At 40.9% G+C, this 19,602-nt stretch overlaps 1 protein-coding gene across 1 annotated transcript in view; it reads right to left on the bottom strand.

The window, feature by feature from the left end:
• Positions 1-783: 783 nt before the first annotated feature.
• The window catches only part of vasna (vasorin a), a 39,044-nt gene continuing 20,225 nt past the window's right edge, over positions 784-19,602 (bottom strand). Inside the window, exon 2 of the mRNA XM_051945814.1 lies at positions 784-6,054. Within this exon, the coding sequence (XP_051801774.1) occupies positions 3,922-6,033 (2,112 nt within the window). The 5' untranslated portion in view covers positions 6,034-6,054 and the 3' untranslated portion in view covers positions 784-3,921. The remainder of the gene's footprint in view (positions 6,055-19,602) is intronic.

Here is a 19,602-nt window from a genome sequence, read left to right as displayed (position 1 = left end):
CTCATTTTGATGTGCGAGTGTGGAGCCTGCACTTCAACAAAACTTGTGCATTTTAAATAAACTTTTAAAAAAAATCCATCCAAGAAAGAATTCAGAGTAAACGATGTTCTATCAGATTTCTCTAATAGATTACTGAAGAAAGCTGTGCACACTTTTTTTGTACCAAACACTGAAAAACATTATAAGATGATGTGTTTGAGTTCATTTACTTTACTTCATGTTACATTTTCTGAATATTGCTCCGTCACACATCACAATGTCGATCCCGAAAAACAAAATATCACGCAGCCGTAGAGTTTGTGATTTCATTTATACGTTCAAGTGGAATGGAAAGCAATGGTTTTGTGTCACCCAAAACACTTGAGGTCTGCATTCACTGTCCTACTCCTGCCAGTGCAAGATTGTGATTAATGTCAGTCTAGAGTCATGTAAATGTCATAATGTTTAGGACGTTATCTTGTAGAACCACACTGGCATATGGCCCAGATCTGACCTGAAATTATCAGATTTTATGTGACTAAAACTGTTCACACTATTGTGAAAAAAATGCGATTTCGGTCACATATAAGAAAAAAAAATCTGATTTTGGTTAATTTTGCTGGCAGAACATAGCATTATAGTCACACATGTGCTTAAATTCCTCAAATCTGCAATGAGGCAAAGAAAAACTGCTAAGGCCCTAATGCACTGACCACATTAACATGCGCCATTAAAAAGCCATATAAAAGTGACTTGAAGCTTCAGCCAGCACCATTCTTGATGAAACACAAAACCACAAGCAGATAAACATTAGGGAATTTTAATACTGTTCTTTTTCTCAGCATTGCTTTTCTGGCAAAAAAAAAAAAATGTACACAGAAATTCTACAGACAAACTACTTAACTGACAGACATACAACAATAAGAAAAAAGACAAGGTTCCCTAAACGAACAGGGAAGGTACTGTAACAAGCATGTTGAAAATATTTCAAACATTTCCTGCCCCTCTCACTGCCCAAAGCAACACAGAGAGTCTTCCAGTTGATATGTTGGAGGAAAGCAGATATATGAGCATCTGTGTGTGTGTGTGTTTGTGCTGGAATATTGACAGGAAGTAGTGATGCCAAAAGTGGTAAGTTGATTCTCGACAGTGCCGGAGTGCTGTGCACGGACTTAGCAATGTGTGGGAGTAGAAGCAAAAAAACAGGCGCACTCACACACGCATGCACACAAATGAACAAGCCAACTGATAACGCTCAGTCATCTGAGCTTTCTGCGGTTAGATAACCAGGCATTGAGTAAGGTCATTGTTTTAAAGCCTGACTAAATTCATCAACATTTCATGATTCTTCATTTTGACTTTATAAAGTAATATGATACAATGAGTTTAAGACAAAATAAAGGCCCCTTTGTTCTGGAAGTACGCATCAGCATGCAATATGACACTAAAAGATGTCAATAAGGCTCTGCAGTAATGTTGCTAAGGCACGTCTCTGTAAACCTATTACACTGAATGCTATCAAATTATTTTCCTGATTTTTTTCTAGGGAAAAGATAGAAAAGGGAACATGAAAAATACAGAAACGTTGTCACATTCCCAGACCCAGACAGCAAAAAGGGAACAAATACACCACAATGTTGCATTTAGCCTGCACATTTCACAGTCTGGATGGAAGAAAACAAACAAAATAGTCTCTCAGTTATCAGTGTGAACCAAAAACACACTGGATGGCGAGCAAGACGATATTAGGGAAGAAAAATCTGGAGGGGAGCACTATTTGAATCATATCTCTGGGACGACAGAGAGGAAATTAGTGCCAAAAACTCACTGACACTGCAAACTGCCTTGAATCTCTTTGAACTTACTTTCTTTTCTTGGCACGTGTGTGCTGCTTTATAGGAGCAGGCTCTGAGGCAAAAGGCCTTTGAACACAGTTTTGGAAGCTTTGGTGTTCAAAAACAGTCTGAGGCTTGTCTTAACCATGTCTTTATGGAGCGTCGGCAGACTTGGCAGGGAGAATAAAGTGTCTGACAATAAACCGGTACATTCACTTGGTGAGTTCTTCAGGCATATGTTGGCAAAAAAGCATTTCGTACTTGATGTAATGATGAGTTTTAAGTTTAATCTTTACCTTTATACGTGTTAGCCAGCACAGTCTCATAAAAAAAAATTGTAACAGCTACATTGATTCACAGTGCAAAGCAAATTAGTCACACAAAAAAGGCGGTAAAACTGTGAAATGTTTGCGTGTTTTCGAGGCTATTCTGAGGTCTGGTCACATAGTTTCAGTGCTTAACTTAACAAAACTTAACTTAGTAATTTTGTAGTGTAAACAGAAGACCAAAGCAACTGAAAATTACAGAAATCTGTGACTCAAAGCAAAAGTAAACATCAACTGAAAAGCATTTGCATGTGTGTATTTTAACCCCAAACAATGACACTTCCGAAATGGAACCAAACAATTTTTGCAACTAACCTGAAAAATTTGTTTTGTCGAGTAAACAATATCAAAAATCAACTGAGAACAGCATGCAAAAGTGCCACAAAACAGTGGGCAAACACTAGACTTGAACCACGACATGAAACTTGTGAGTCACATTCATTGGATGCAAGCTAACCAAGCCAAAGAAATGTCGGCAGCTCACAATTTTTGGTGCTGTGAACCAACATAGCTGTTACACACTGTGAGACTTCACTGTTTTTTAAGTAGATATTTAACTACTGCTGGTTGCTCTGAGATTTGGTCTTCCAAGAACTTGTATTAACTTCTGCATTCACTACAAGTAGCTCAAAAAAGTTTCAACCATGTGTAACCTAAAATGCAAACGGTGAATGATCAGAATCTGTCATAATTTATGTAGGCTTCTTTAAGCAGGAACAATTAACATTTCAACTCACAACAATGCAAAACTAAATTAACGTGAACAGCAAAAAACAAGATAAAAATACAAAAACATGTCAAAAACAGAGTATCATGACATCAACTAGACAAAACAGCATGTCCATCACGGCACAGAGCAATGCAGGCAAAGTCCATTCTCATTTATCTTTCACAGCAAATCTCCCATAAAGCCGAAAGCTATGGGAAGTGAGAGAATTATCGTGCATCTGTTAAGGCTGAAGAATCCAAATCTGGGTGAGAAGAAACTTGGAGGTTTCAGATTAGACAGTTTTCAGGTCATCAATGTATTGCTAATTTTCAAAAGTTTTCTTTTATTGCATTTCCTTATGACTATCAATTTTATGGCAGTCTGCAAGTGGGACACTGGAGAGGAAAAATAGTCTTTCTTTCAGTGCAAGTCATTTATATAGTCCCCATGGAGTGGTCGGAGTTGGTTGGAACAACATTTGTACTGGGACATGTGGTCCAGGCAAGTGTACATCTGCATCATTGTTTGCATTTAAACCACTGTCACACCTCCAGTTCTGTAGCCCCAACACTGAGGCTCTTTCTCCATACCATGTCTCCCAAATCCAGCAACAGGATTGCAGCTCATTCACATCGTTTCTTCTTTAATACAAAGACTTTTTTTTATTTTTTTTTAAATGAGCTGTCAGGTACAGTTGTGTCAATGCGAAAAGGCACTTCCGTTTTCAGTCTGCTACTAAGACCCTTCTAGTCGATTGCACTTAATTTAATCACTTGGTTCAGTTTCACCACCATCAAACTCTGCTCAGTGACTTTAAACCACATCCTCTTCATTGTTCCACAGTGGTTTTGCACATTTCCAATGTGCTGTAATCTTAAATCCATCATTCAGTGTCTCTGAAACAGATCATCCATTGCGTAGTGTCATCATTTGAACAACAAAAGACATTAAGTGCCACTTCTCAAATTGTGGATATCTGAAATTGGAATGAAAATTAGATTTTAACCACTAAGTTAGCCATAGCCGGATCAGAAAGTCCTGATGGGTACTCTTTCCAAAATCTCCCCAAGTGTTAGAAATAAGATGGCTTTAGAGATGCTACGTTGTTATTTGACGGACAATGACCTTGCATCAAAGGTGCTTCATAGTCCAAACCCCCATTTTGTTGCAAGAACTGGGGTTGCTGAGGAGTGTGACAACAATCAATCTCAGGCTGCTTGAGAGGTAGTGTACCATTCCCCCCATTCTCCAAGCAAGCCTTTATCCCTTCCAATTCCATGGGATCAGGATCAGCTGGACCTAGTTCTAGCTCCATTCCTGCATTGGCCTGCCTCCTCTTTCGTAGACAAATGATCGTCCCAGCCACCACAGCCAATCCCAGCACCAGTGCTAGAGCAGCCAGAGCAGAAATGAGAGTGTATGTCACCGAAGTCTTTGTTTCCACCCAGGGCTCTAAGGATGTCAGTGGAAGACCTTCAGTGCGAGCCTCTGTACATGAGCTGTTGGCTCTAGAGTTGATTCTCTCACCAAGGGGGCTGGCACAGACTGAGTAGGTACAGTTGGGTCTCAAACCACGCAGAGTGTACTCGGGGTAGGATGCCGGTACACTTAGTATCATGGGGCGGCGGTCAGGCCCTGAAAGGTTACGGTAAGTCAACCTGATGCCACGGATATGTGGCCGTGTCTCGATGAATCTGTGAAGATCAAGAAGGATTGATGTTGAGGTCACCTGCCGGGAGCTGATGGCATCAGGTTTATCAGGCAACACAGGGGCAACTTCAGAAACTGTTGTTGCTGAAGGTTTTGGTGGCTCAGGGACCTCATCCACATTTTCACAGTAGAGGCCAGATGTTCCTGAGGGACACATACAGCTGAGTTGACCAAGTGGGTCAAAATTACAGGTACCCCCATTGAGGCAGATGTTTGGTGGGCAGATGTGCTGCTCGTATTCCCCACTAGTGGAGCTAGGAGAGACTGGGGCTTCTGGTGGAAGGGGGTAGCTATCTGTTTTTGAGGAGATGGTTTCTTCACTAGGTGGTGGAGGAGGAGGAATAGCATTAGTATGGGTGGCTTCCGGAGATGTGGTTGGCATCTGGGGAGCAGGAGTACTTCCAATGGGGGGGGCAATCAGTACTGTTGTGGTTGGTGGACATCCAAAATCTTTGTGCTCCAGCGCTGAAAGCATCTTCCCAGCATTAACTAGAGGAAAGTGACATCTGGTTTCCTCTGGCCTCCCAAGTGTCACCTCATTCTCTTTTAGCCAGACAGGGAACCATGCTAATGGACATAAGCAGTTGAATGGGTTCTCAGCTGCTGTCAGGTGCACCAGCTTAGGGAAGGTTAGGAAAAAATTCTGGGGAAATCCCTGGAGATTAAGCCCACTGAGATCCAGTTCTTGAAGTCCAGTTAGTTTCTGGAAGTCCTCTACCCTCAGCTCGCCCAGTGGGTTGGCAGCCAGGCTCAGCCGGGTCAGCCCCTTTAGGGAGTCCTGCTTTAAGGCCTGAGGCACCTCAGCTAATTGGTTTACTGAGATGTCAAGCTCATGGAGGTTCTTCAGGGATGCTATGAGATCCTCATCCACAGAAGTAAGCCCCAAAGAGGCCACTTTTAGGGCCTCTAGGTGGGGAGTCTGGAGGTCTGAGGGTCCCAGCGTTGGAATGTTATTGTAGCTGAGGTCTAGAAGAAGAAGCCTTGGGAAGTGAAGGGACGGCAGGGAGGTGAGCTGGTTCCCTTGCAGTTTGAGTTCCAGTAGCATATCTAAACCTTCGAAAGCTTCCAAATGAATGCTCTGAATGCGATTTGCATGGAGATACAGCCTCTCCAGCTGCACCAACCCGGAGAAACTGTCTTTAGAAATGTGGGTAATGTGGTTAGAGGACAGATCTAAGTTCTTCAGTTTGGACAGCATCTCAAATACACCATCTGGAATCTCTGCCAGCTCATTCTGGCTCAGATCGAGCAACTCCAACTCCACTAGGCCTTTGAAGTCATCTTGAGACAAAGTAACAATGCCATTCTGGAAAATATAGAGATTCTGAGTGGTGGTGGGTACACGAGGCACAGAGCTAGAGCGTCGATGAATGCAGAATATCATCGCCTGGGACTGGCAGGAACAGTCTGCCGGGCAGTCCGAGGATAACACCTGACCAGAAGAGAGCAGGAACAGCAGGAAGTAACGCAACATGGTGATGACGGGCTTGAGACTCTGAAAGACATAAAGGAAAGAGAAAATGGTTTGTGTTAATCACAGTTTGCTTGCTAAGATGGTCAAACTGAAAGTTAGGCTTTACAGAAAGAAACAAATAGAACTTAGAAACATAAAACAGACTGTAAATAGATTGAGTATTAATACAAATCATTCACTTATGTAATTAATTAAAGGTATGTGGAGAGTTATTTTGTCACTCTAATACATAAAACCTAATTCTATTACCTTGAATGCAAACATGATTTATTTCTTTATCCTTTTACTAAACATGTTCATATGATCAAAATAAAGCACACAATCACATACAAATACAACATAGTAAAATAGGAGAGTTTCAAGCACATTTGCTTGATCAACAAACTTTTTTCCATATAAGCAAAGGCATGTATATGGATATAACCTATAACACGGACTGCTTCATCATAGTAGATTTACTATTCCATATCCGTAATGAGCAGACACTCCAGGGATCAGGGCTTATACGGCAAACCAGAGGTTAACAGAGCCCACCCAGGGTGACCCTTCCTGTGTAAGTAAGAAAACCTATTCCAACTCTTCCTTGTGTTTATGACATGGTCTTCAGCTCATGAAACCCAGTCTGAAGTAATGCAGCAGGACACCCGCAGCCACAAGGCTACTACATACAAACATATCCAAGACAAATATGGTGTGAAGGCACACACACACACTTGCTAAAAACATGGATGCCATACACAGGACTGCAGGAAACCGGAGGCAAAGAGGAACTGGTGGGGGAGTGTATATGTGAGTACAAGAGAAGACATGTGTTTGGCAGTGCGGGAGACTGGAGCAGGGTGTAGTGACAAACAAGGCATTCATTTTAAAAATCCAAAGTCTAACACTAATGCAACCCCAAACACAACTTTGAAACCTCATTACCACATTGCAGCTAAAAGATTTTAGAAACGTGTATGCACTGTGAACGTGTGGCTCAAACTTCCAAACTTTCCCTCCCTCTCTTTTTTCTTTTTAACCTCTTCCCTTGTGGGAAGAATAAAGATAAGTTATGTCCATACAGCTGCACCAAAAGAGTAGGATCCAAGAAGCGTTGGACAGATTTACTGCCTTAGGCTACGTCAGGAACAGTGTCTCCTCAATGTAATAGATGTAGTGATTCACTTCACTGTTAGATAAACAATCACAGCCACTCCTAATCTGACCTTCTTTAAATATGTTCATGCCTTTATTTAGAGTTGATTGTGCAGTGATGAAGTTAACAGTTTATATATGTGTTTCTACCAAAATTATGTGCAGAAATACAGTATTGTATCACACATCTGAGCTATGTTTGACTGGAGTCTGACTAAACTGTTCTTCAAATGGTGGTTTGATTTTTTGCAAAGCTGCTACGAAAATCAGCTTGTCCTGGATAAACTGAAGGTTGTTTTACTGTATTAAAGTATTCAGCCTTGGTTAGAATGGGATGCAAATAATGTTGACGTAAGTGAAAATACTGCTGTGTAGTCAGCATAGATGATCCAGCACTGGGCCTGGACTGGAGTACGGAAAGTGTGATCTCCAACTCCAGACCAACTGGAGTCCAAAAAGAATAATTTAATGAGACTCATTTTCGATGGGTTTGTGTCATGTCAAAATGTCCAGAAGTCACAAACACTGAAACTTGAGAGAGAACCAGGAAGAGCGAACAGTCAAAGAGAGTTTAACTTGACATGAAAAGATAAATGCAAGTAGAACTGAAGAGACTGAATTTAATTTGGAGGGATAAAAATACAACATAGCATAACATGGCAGGCTTTAAAGACTTGGAAGCATTGCTGTTTCTGCTATGGACAAAGGAACGATGCACAGATTTAGATGACTAATGTAGTAGATCATTTGTCATCAAGTACATTACTTTCCATTCTGTGCCTTGCATCATCCTCTTTTCTTTCCTCTCATCTCTCCCCTTCTTTGATCAGGTTTCTGTAAGTTTTCCATTTTACTGTTGCTCTTTCCAAGACTCCTGATGGGGAAGTTGAGGAGAAACCTAAGATGCTTTATTAAAGTCAGGGGGGCATCTCTTGCTCCATACCTCCATTCCCTTACTGCCCTCTGTCCCCTCAAAACACACAAGGTCTGAGCCCTTCAGCCGGGCAGCAATTTGCAACATTCCCTAAAAATCTGTCTTTATGAAGGGAAAGTAGGGAAAGACAAGGAGAGAAAGAAAACAGAGAGGTTACAGAAGTGCGTGCTGACAGAAAGTGCTCCGATCTTCTAGTGACCAGCCAAAGGTTTAAGTTTTTTTGAGTGAGTGTGTGTCTTAGAAACCAAACCTAAGCTACCAAGTGGAACTTCACCCTCAGCTTTGAGTCTAAGTCCATCACAGTGTAATTATGGGAGGGGGTGGGGCAGGAGTGGTTCATTCCATCCCCGGGCCAGAGAAAAATTGAAAACATTTTCCAAAAACTTGGAGTGCCACAGACTCGCTACAGAATTCCCCTCTAGAATCCCGAAGTGGACATCAGTGTGGTGGAGGGCCATGGCGGTCGCTGACTCCAGCCCCAGAAAGTCCAGTAGCTGGAGCTTTAAGAACCGAAGCAAGGAAGTGCAAAGTCTAAGAGAGAGTTGGTGAAGAAAATTGCAATTGAAAGCTGCAGATCAGTAGATATACTCACATTTTAAATGTTGGACATTTTAGACTGAAAATTTAACAGAACCACTTCAAGACATGTTTAAAGACAGTAAAAACATTAAGTTTTTCCATGAAGAAGAACTTCATTTACGTGGTGAAAAATTCTTCTTAATTGACATCTACTAACTATTTTTCATTGAAAAATCCACATTCTACAGATATCCAGTTCCTTATTGTAAATGTTTAACAACCAGACACAAGACGTCTCCTTGGAGGAGGATGGAAAATTTCCTCCTACTTGCTAGTCTACATTAAAAAATGTCTGGAATGACTTTGCTAAAGTCACCAAACCACTCTGTCACATCAGATAGGAGAAGGAGCACTGTTATTATTCACATTAGTCAAACACATGAAGCTACAAACTCAAACAGTAGTGCATACCTTACTGCACACACGCACACAATGAAAATGTCTACAGTCTGACAGCATGCTGTCACACTGATGACAAAGTTTTCTTGCTATGACGCGGCACAGGGCTGCTTTTGTTTCGGGTAGATGTCCCAGTTTGAAGACACGCTCAGCTCTAGAATCCGGATCTCTCTTTGTGTGCGGTTGCCTTTTGTTTATAGAATAGCAGAGTTGTTTGACAGTCCTTTAAAGGTGCTACTGCTGACACACTGCATAAGAGAATCATTTTATGACAGGAAAGGTGAAGTATGACTGGAATATGAATGAGAGAACATCAGTGTTTGAGAGCCAAGAAAGAAAGGGAAAGAAGCTAGGATGGCTTTTCTCTTGACAAATTTTACAGTTTGCATAGGAAAATTAACAGAATCACACAAATTTAAGATGTATGCCTTTATACAACATGTGTCTGTAATTACAAATTCCAAGCAGCGTGTATGTGGTCTGAGGCTGTGCTGCTGCCAAAACACCAGAGTCAGAACACGCACTGGAGGCGAGTCCCTGACAAGATGTGTCATTTACAGCCTCTCTGCGAGTTTAATTCAGGAAAACGCAGTGCTGGGTGGTACAGTAGACACACCTTCCATCTCAGAGGATAAGTATTCAGACCTGCCTGACATCAAGCACCCACTCTGCTGAAGAGCTTTGTTTAAGAACCCGAGATGCTGTTCTGAAGATGTGACACATTTAGCTTTTTAAGGTCAGAAAGCAGCTTACTGTAAATTTCTCCTAAGTCTTACAAGAATATAGTTTCACCTTTTAATTCTTCATTAGGTAATGTAATTTTACTACTTTGTGGTCAATTAGAAGACATGTTACATAAATGTACAGTAGTGTCTACACATCGGGCACGGAAACTATAACACCGGCCTTGTGCTCACATTTCTCTAGACTTTGTGTTGTTCATGGAGGCATTTCACAAGTTGCTCCTATTTAGCATATTTCACAATAAAATTTTTAAAAAATTATTGCTTAAATGCATGGTCTAAACTTTTGTGTTCTTTAAATTATGTTGTTCTAATGCTTCACCAGCGTCTCCATGAATTGTCTTATTCTGTTTTAATGGGCAGTGCCTCAGTGGTTAGCACCGTCACCTTGCAGCTAGAAGATCCCAGGTTCAAATCCCGACCTGGGCTTGGGATCTTTCTGCATGGAGTTTTCATGTTCTCCCCGTGCATGCGTGGGTTTTCTCCAGGTACTATGGCTTCCTCCCACAGTCCAAAAATATGCTGAGGTTAATTGATTATTCTAAATTGTCTGTAGGTGTGAATGTGAGAGTGATTGTTTGTTTCTCTATGAAGCCCTGTGACAGACTGGTGACCTGTCCAAGGTGTCCCCTGCTTTCACACTAAGTCAGCTGGGATAGACTCCAGCTCCCCCATGGTGCATAGATAATGGATGTTTTCATGGTATGTTACAAAGCAAGACAGAAATTTTCCGCAATCATGTAACTCACCTACGCATTCACATATTTCACAATCCATCCATTTTCTACACATCGCTATGAACCTCAGCATGTTTTTGGACTGTGGGAGGAAGCCAGAGTAAATTCTAAAATTAAGTTTTGCATTTTGACATTTTTTTTTTTTTTTAAGTTTAGACTTTGAATAAGATAATTATGCTGTTATAGTTATAATGGCAAATGCAAGGAAGCAGCAATGGTAGTTTTTATGTTCTAGCTGTGTTGGGCAGGCTGCTTCAAAAAGCGAGCAGAGCTAAGCCAGCAGTTACTCTACGCTAAATGAAGCTTCTCTACACCGAAGTTGCCCCCCAGCAAAACGTAGCAAGCTAATATACAGCGCCCTCCATAATTATTGGCACCCCCCTGGTTAAGATGTGCTCTTCAGCTTCTAATGAATTCAGTTTTTTTCTAAATAATATCGGACCACAATGAAAAAAAGAGGAAAATCCAACCTTTAATTCAAATGCATTTATTCGGGGGGGGGGGGGTGGAATCACACATTAAGAAATAATTCTTTTACATCAAATCATGTGTGCCAAAATTATTAGCAACCCTGATGTTAATATTTTGCACAACTCCCTTTTGTCAACAAAACAGCACCTAATCTTCTCCTATAATACATTTTTTCTACAATTTTCAGTGTGAGAGTATGCTTCTGCAATAAAAATTGAATTCAGTTCAAGGCTTTTAACACATCTTAGCCAGGGGTGCCAATAATTACAGAGGACGCTGTACAGGAACAAGGCAAAAGTAGTTTATTTACTGTTGCTGTAACTGCCGACCTACTCAACCAACAAAGGAGCTTTGCTAGTGAAAAGCTGTTCAATTCAGAAAACAGCTTTGTTACCGCCAAGCTACTGAGAGAGGCAGTTGAAAGAAGTAATGTGTTACTAGCACTTGATTTGTGCAAGTAGTACTATAATTTTCAGTTCAGTCATGTCAGAGACAAAACTGAAAGTGTAAAAGGCTTTATAAAAGTGTATAACAACAGAACTCCCCAAAATGCAATATTTTCAAAGAACTGACAGGAAGGCACATCTATTCCTAAGTTTGATCACAGCCTGCTTCATAAACACCTCCTCTATTTTGGACTTGGTTCAGCTTTCAAAGGAATGAAGTGGGAGGGAAATAAAGAAAGCTAACAACTCAATCCATGCAGGCCCATCTTAAGTAAGTCTCTGGGCTTCTTCTTTGGTTTGATATTGTCCGGGTGCCCACATCATAAAGCCAAGAATCTGCCATGCACCATATCAACTACAGCAGCTGAAACATGGGGAGCACCTACACTCTGCGTGCAATCAATCCTGCATTGGACCGCAATCACATAACTTTCAGTTGTGAAATCAGTTCTCTCTGCTCTTTCATGGACTCATAGTTAAATGTGAGTTTTCTGGTATTATAGTAAGACTTCATGGCACACAGTATATCCTCAGCTATTTGTTTGAGATAAGGCTGCGTGATGAAAGATAAACATCACTGTCAAAATGACATGAAACAGGTCAACACACACCAACAACCTGCAGAGCAGCACAGCACACAGCCATGAACACACACACACACACACACACACACACATTCCAGCACATGCTCACACCACCACACACACAAACACAGAGTCTACAACACAGCTGGATTCTGTTACCCACAATACACTGCAGCCATCTCTCACTGTGAGACAGAATGAGAGGCCCACATAAACCTTTGTCCTCCCCTGTGATAAGAGAAAGGTAGCGAGATGGAAGAGAGAGGGAGGCCAGTAGACGATGAGTGTGAGAGGTAAACCGAGGGGGGAAAGCACACAAGAGGAAGACAGGGAGAAAAATGTGGTGTTTTAATAGCTGGTAGCTGATGACTGCCTCCATTCATCAACGATCTGCTGTAAACAAAGGCTGACTCCTTCTACCTGAGGTACACCATAAAACCCAGATATGACAGTGTTGTATATTCTCTCAAACTGGAGGACGCCTGAAAAATCCTGCACAAGCAAAAGTACTGGTGCTACTTGACTAATACTTAGGAGAAAGGTAACATTATTTTTATAATTTCGAGTCCAGGAACCATGAGCAGAAAATCAAACAAGTTTTAAGCAAACCTCCAGGTTAGCTGAACATATTTGGAAGAGAAAAAATGTTACATTTCGACAAATCTGTCCACCAGAGTTCACAGACTGACTTTCTTGTACAATTTGAACCACTATATTTGGTCATAACTTTAAAAAACAAGACGACATGGTCATCAATATCCCCCGCCACATGTGATGTCTATGAGTCTATATCCAAAATAGTGATCAAGGGCCATAACTCTGTTAAATATTATCGCACAGGTCTCATTTTCAAACTTGATCAAGGTGTCCATGGTGTGAAGCTACACAGTAAATTTCGTAATCCTAGCTGTAATAGTTTCCGAGAAAAGCTGTCCCCTTCATGTCGGACGGACGGACGGACAGACGGAGGCCAAACCTATAATAATTAAATAAACAGGACATTAGACTTGCACCACAAAAATTTGTCTTTTCTTCCACCACGTTCAAACAACTCAGGAATTACCTCGATGAGTGCAATGCCATCAGAACTGATACGAACAACGAAAATTAAAACCCAAGCTGTAATAAATCAGATATATCCTTTGAAATGATGTGTTCCCCAGGACTGATTAAAGCACAGATCATCTGATGACAACAGCTAATTGAACCATCATCAGACTAGTATGAAAACTTGTGAGTAGTTCATGTTTATTAAAGGTCTCTTCAAATCACATTGTCTGTCCTTCTGTTCTCACATACAAATGAAAAATCTGCATTGTTTACATGCAGGTATCATACCTCTTGTGATTTTTATGTATGTTACAGGAGATCTGGTAAACTCAGGCTCCCGTATGTTGCACTGCTAGTGTTCAAAAACTCCAACAAGACACCCAAGTAGCAGAATAACAGTGTAAACGATGGACTTTGCTACAGGAAAGAGACACAGTTTTGTTTTGACAACTTGGAAATTAATGTTAACTTGTTAATAGCAAGGGTTAGGGTCAGTAGGGTTCGGGTTAGTAGGGTCAGGGTTAGGGCCAGCAGGGTTAGTAGGGCCAGGGTTAGTAAGGTCAGGGTTAGGGTTAGTAATGTTAGGGTTAGTAGGGTTTGTAGGGTTAGGGTCAGTAGGGTTTGGGGTAGTAGGGTTAGGGTTAGGTATCAGCTTTGAAAGTTGTGGCGATCATGTTTGTGTCTCCTGGCTCGGTTAAGGTCCATGGCTTGCAAATAAAAAATGGATCCGGATTAATTCGACATTATGGAAATTTTGGACTTGTGAAGGCATCTGCTACATATACTTTATATGGTGAAGTCTTTGGAAGTTTGAGTCAAAACGCATTTAATTGCAGTTGTTGCTAAAGAAGGTATAGTTTCCCCCTGATGTGCTGAGAGTCCATTTGGAATTTGTATTATCAAGACTGCTTGTGTTGAAAACTACTTAGGAAAATGGCAAAAACATTTCCTCTGTAGACGTCTCTAACTACTTCGAAGAACAAACACCCACTAGGCAATGAGATGGCAGATTTTGTTTTTCTGGACCAATGGGTTTTACTTCAACTTGTCCTAAATTCCCAACCTCAGCTCTAGCATCTCAGTTTCAAACATGTGAAATTGATCATATTTCAGCATTAAATGTCTTCCATAATGACTGTGTCATTTTCCCTCTTCACCTCTGTCATGAGAGCACTCAGACATCAAAGGAAAGCAGCACAGCTAATGGGTGAAATCTTGCTAGGAGCTGATCTGGTATTCCTTATTTATTTACATTTCATAACAGTGGGGAGCATTGTGAGGATAACAAAATTACTAATGAAAACTGGAAATGCTAAGAGGAAAATCATCCACACCAGCTGCATTGAAAGGGCAACGGAAGGAGCAGACATTTCGGGTAAATTGTAAAGGTGCAAACACCACTATCCCAATTGAAGACGTAAGTCCAACAAGGCAGTAAATGCAATGCTTTAAAGTACATTAGATGCCTAGTAAACATGCATTTTCTTCATGGAAGTGGTGTGCTTTTCTTTTCTAGTTTTATTAGAATAAAAATAAGAAACTTGAGAAAGTATGAGCAGCAATATCTATGTGTAATAGCAGACAATGTTCACAAAAAGTTAAACATTAAAAAAATACAGTGCTGAGTGAAAGTACTAAAGCAATATTCTTGAGTCACTGCCAATGAAACCAGAATCAACTCATAAGAGATTTCCAGGATTACCACTTTAAGCAAAAAGTTTGAGGAAAGATTTGGAGGGACTGTGAAAGAGGGAGAGTCAGGAATGAAGGTGCAAAGAGGCAGAGTGGGGAACATAAATTCTGTCAGAAAGTTGGTCTGTGGGGAGATTACTTCATTTTCATGGAGGAAAAAAAAGGGGGCCGTGTCTTAGTGGTACCAACTCCCAAGAGTGGAATATCCTGTTACCTCATGCCTGAAAAGCTTACCGGTAAAATCAGTTTAACGACTTCAATCTTTCAAACACTCTTAGGCCCAAAACACTATTGTGTAAGCAGATAAAGTCTATATGTGTGCTGCACTGGGGTTGAACACGCACAAACAAGCATGTGTTCGGATATTATAACACCTTATAATTACACACACAATAAATAGGAACGCTGACCTGAACGGAGTGTTATAAAAGGTCAAAATTAATTTAGTAGGGATTGCGGATATCTCCACCAAATTTCGGTTTAAACAAAGTGTGAAGGTGTGTTAGAGGAAAACCCAGGTTCCAAAGTAATTAGGGTACATCATCTGGAAACCATGAGCGGATGTAGAAGACCCAGTGTTAATCTGGCAGGTAGGTGTTAAGATATTTGAAGTGAAATCTTACGTTCTTAACTTTTATTTCAATCTGATATTTGCTAAGATGTTTCAGGATATTCCTGTCTCTAACCATGCAGACTGCAAAATATTCTCTGGATTATGTGTTTACATGACACAACTGAGTAGACGGTATTTTTACGCAATCATTAAATTGTTGACGGTCAAGGTCTGTGGCTCCTTTTACACAGTGGACATGTACAGAGCATTAATATCACATGGATCTGGGCAGTGGTTCAGACATTCAAAGGTGCTCTACTTGCAACTGTGGCAAAACTACAAAGGCCCGTTGTTCTTTATTTCCATTCTTCGAGCCCAAAAAATCCAAAGAGCTGTCTGGTGTGAAATACCAATTTTTTTATGATCCAAATTAACCAGAAACATCCCCACCAACTTAGTCATCCTCTGTGCAGTAGCTGACGCCCAGATTTTGTCAGCTGTTGTCTAGACTGGGCAGTCACCACTGTGATATGATCTATATTAGGATGAAGAGGACAAAATTAAAAACATCACAAGACAAAAAGTACATGGAATTCTCTTAATGAAGCTCATTAAAAGAAGACACATAGGGAGCTGTGGAGCGGGACTGTTGTGGTCTTCGCTCCAGATGACAGTGAACCAACTTCAATACGCATACATGCAGTCACCCCCTGACTCACAACAGCAGAACATAAATATGTCACACTAAACCGAGCGGAGCATGTGAAAGAAATAACAAACACATACTAAGTATTAGTCTAAAAGCTCAATTTCATACACAATTTACATTTCTGTCTCTTCCTCCGTCTCCCTGCAGGCGCATTGACAGCTTGACCTCATTGCTATTCATTTTGGCAAAGTACACATTCACACCAGTGCTGTCAAACACACCAACACATAAAGGGAGCATGACCGGTCACCTCTGGAACAAATTAATAACAGGGTGTGTGACAGCCCATCTCCTCCTGTTATTTGAAACTACAGTAAACCTCTTCAAGCTTTCCTCGGCTGCTGGATCCTGATCTGATTCGAGTCTTACCTGCTATATTTTATTCTCCTTCTCCACCAGGTTTCCTTATTTGGTGCCTTTTCCCAACTTTCTCAGTCGACTTCTCTTACTCTCTCCCCCTCTTTTACTCTCCTATCTCAGTGCAACACAAATATCTGCAAACTTGCTGAGATGTATGAACAGACGACCTTGTTGTCTGCAGCAAAAGCAGCTTCAGATACAGTGCAAATGGTCTTTAATCTCCATGGAGAAGTCAGAGGTCACAGTTCTGAGGAGGGATCCAGGGTCTGCCTTAAGAACATTACAACAGGTGAGTTGTGATCTACTTTAAAAAAGATTGAGAGTCTACTTGGGAAAGCACTGTGACTGCAAGTATGCTGGCACAATGATAATTAACCAGGTTACTCCTCAGTATCGATGGAGCTGATGCAGAGGTAATTATATAGAATGGCACGATAAAGGCACCAAGCAAACGGCATTGCTGTGCACTAATCATCATTTGACAGTGACCTCAGTCAACTTGGTGTCCTCTGTGGTGGCGTCAGCGATGCCTTGGTGTTCTGGTGTTTGACTCAGGAATTACAGCGATGCCAGCTATGCTTCTGCTGCTATGATGAAAATGCAGAGCGGCATTCAGGTGTGCTGCTGCTGCTGTTGCTTATTAGACCTCAATTCTCGTCTGTGGGTTTCAGGACCGATCCCAATAAAACGCTAAAACCTTCCTACTTATGTTATTATCTGTGATGTTATTATCGAGGTGTTTGTGGGCAAAAGTCAACACATATTTTGATTTCCTGTTGAACGTGATTCCAGACAGAAAGGTGCTTGACATTGGAGTGTGTGTGACAAATTGTGACAGTTTGAAAGCTCCTCCCGACAGGTGGAGTGCTGCTCAGTGCACACTGTGGCACTATTTTTTCTCCAGTGAGGAAGTAGAATATTTGCAGTCGTGCATCATTGGTTTTTCTGAACACATGTTATGCAAAAGAGACAATAAAAACAAATGTCAGAGTCATGACATTGACATTCAAGGTGTGTTGATTAATTCACAGTATCGACTCAGGCATTGAGCAACAAGAAAGAAAACATTCCACTGAATAGCTGCTGGTAGCTGCCAGTTGCCTTTAGGCCGTATGGTGAAAACATAATATCCTTTTATGTTTTTGGGAAGTTAAAATAATTATAAAATACTTAAAACTTATTTGAAGCCCCGAATTATGCCTATAGATCTCAATAATGCCCAAGTTCATAGCTGACGGGGTCTAAAGTTGCATTGCAGCACATGTACGAACAAAAGTGTCTTAAATTAGCTGTTAGCTCACAGTCTGCAATTAAACATTTAACTGTTCAAAAGAGACAGAGAAAATTTAGAAAACATTAATTGTATAGATTAGTTTTAACCTATTTTTTAGCAAATGAATGTGTTGCAACGTGATGCCTTCATGAACACACACAGCTTTTACCTCAACCATATCTTCAGTTTAGGGTCGAGGTATTAACTCTATGAGCTTAGCTGCTTTACATTTAAACTCTACTTGAAAAGACGTCACTAGTAGAAACATTTTGAGTAAACAAACCTTTCTTTCAGCACACACCACCGAGGCTTACTACATGTTATTGATATCACTGATACTGGCTGCACTTTTTTTTAAGTGTTTTTGTGCCAGAACTCTGACATTGTGCCTCCCGGCTCACTGGCTTCCCGGCACACCTAAATGAGACGTGAAAATCATCAAGGTTATTAGGTCAGCCTGTGTTTAGCAAGCAAAGTTGAAAGGTTAATGTCAGAGCCGTACATCATAAGAGTAAACTATGAGTCAGGTTTCAATGTTAGCTTATACTTTTTGTGTCACATATCTTGTCATACATGTATCCAAATGTGTGTTGTGTTTTCCTTGCTCTCCCACCCCTCCCTCTTCTCCTATCCCTCCCCCTTGCCCTCCTCTGTCCCTCTCAACCTGCCCGGCCAGCAGGCAGATGGGTCCCCCCTATATAGAGCCGGGTTCTGCTCGAGGTTTCTTCCCTGTTAAAAGGGTGTTTTCCTTGCCACTGTCGCCTTTGGGCTTGCTCTGGGGGTCAGGCATTTGGGTTCTGTAAAGCGTCTTGAGACAATTTGACTGTAATTGACGCTATATAAATAAAATCGAACTGAATTGAAAGGCCCACCAAACATCACTGAGCATTTGTGGTGTTATATTACCACATATTCTGTTCCATGACAACAAGTTAGGGTGCAAGTCTGATGAGCCAGCTGATAAGGTTCAAGAGACGTCAAAGGTAGCATAATATCTATCATCACCAGAAACAAATCAAATGTTTTACACATTCAGAGCCACTTTCTCCAGTCTGGTGTGAATTAGCTGCTTTCATCATGGTTTTAACCTCAGTTGTTCACTCCACAGCTCCACCAGCTGACTCATAACATTCAGTCATATTTACACAATTTTATATACACAAGTGTATACAGGCATCGCTGGTTTGTGAAGGGGAGATTTGTTCTCAAAACTAAATCCTTGTTGCAGTTTGGATTCCTTGACAGCCCCCTCAAACTGCTGAGCTATTTGCTGTAAAGTAAATCTGAGAAGATTTAGAAGAGACAAGATTAGAACAGTTTATGTAAATGTAAGGTTTTTTTTTCAACAAAGTGCTGAATATGTACTTGGCAGCAGATCTGCAACTGCAGTTCTGAATGTTTAATGGCTTGCTTTCTGAACAGCTTGTATCTTCTACTGCTGAAAATATATTTGTTACGTTCTGTAGTATTCCTTTTCCTGCTCATTAGCATGGAAAGGAAAAAACATGTTCAAAACACCCCAACACATAATACGACCCATGGAAGGGCCTGCTCATTAAAACAGTCCTGTATAGTGCTATAGTGTTCAAAAACTCCACAAAGTACCGTTCATTCAGGTTTCCTTCCTAATGGACAACATGCATGAGAGAGAAGCTTTTTAAAAGACAGAATACATCTGCACACTGTCCACTCAGGAAGTGGTATTTAAGCAAAAATAAAATGTGATAGTGAGAGAGTTTATCCTGAAGGGTCACATCAGCACACAGTTAAATAACTGTGTATTTTGATTTTCTAAAACTGAAATGCAGCAAACATTTAACTGATAGTGTCCGCAAACATTCAGAAATGCACCCCTTTCTGCTAACTTCTGAACCTCAGGTCTGAATGAGCACCACGACTTTTCTA

The sequence above is a fragment of the Acanthochromis polyacanthus genome, chromosome 3, assembly GCF_021347895.1.
Source record: "Acanthochromis polyacanthus isolate Apoly-LR-REF ecotype Palm Island chromosome 3, KAUST_Apoly_ChrSc, whole genome shotgun sequence".
NCBI lineage: Eukaryota > Metazoa > Chordata > Actinopteri > Pomacentridae > Acanthochromis > Acanthochromis polyacanthus.
This window is presented reverse-complemented; position numbering and strand designations above follow the sequence as displayed.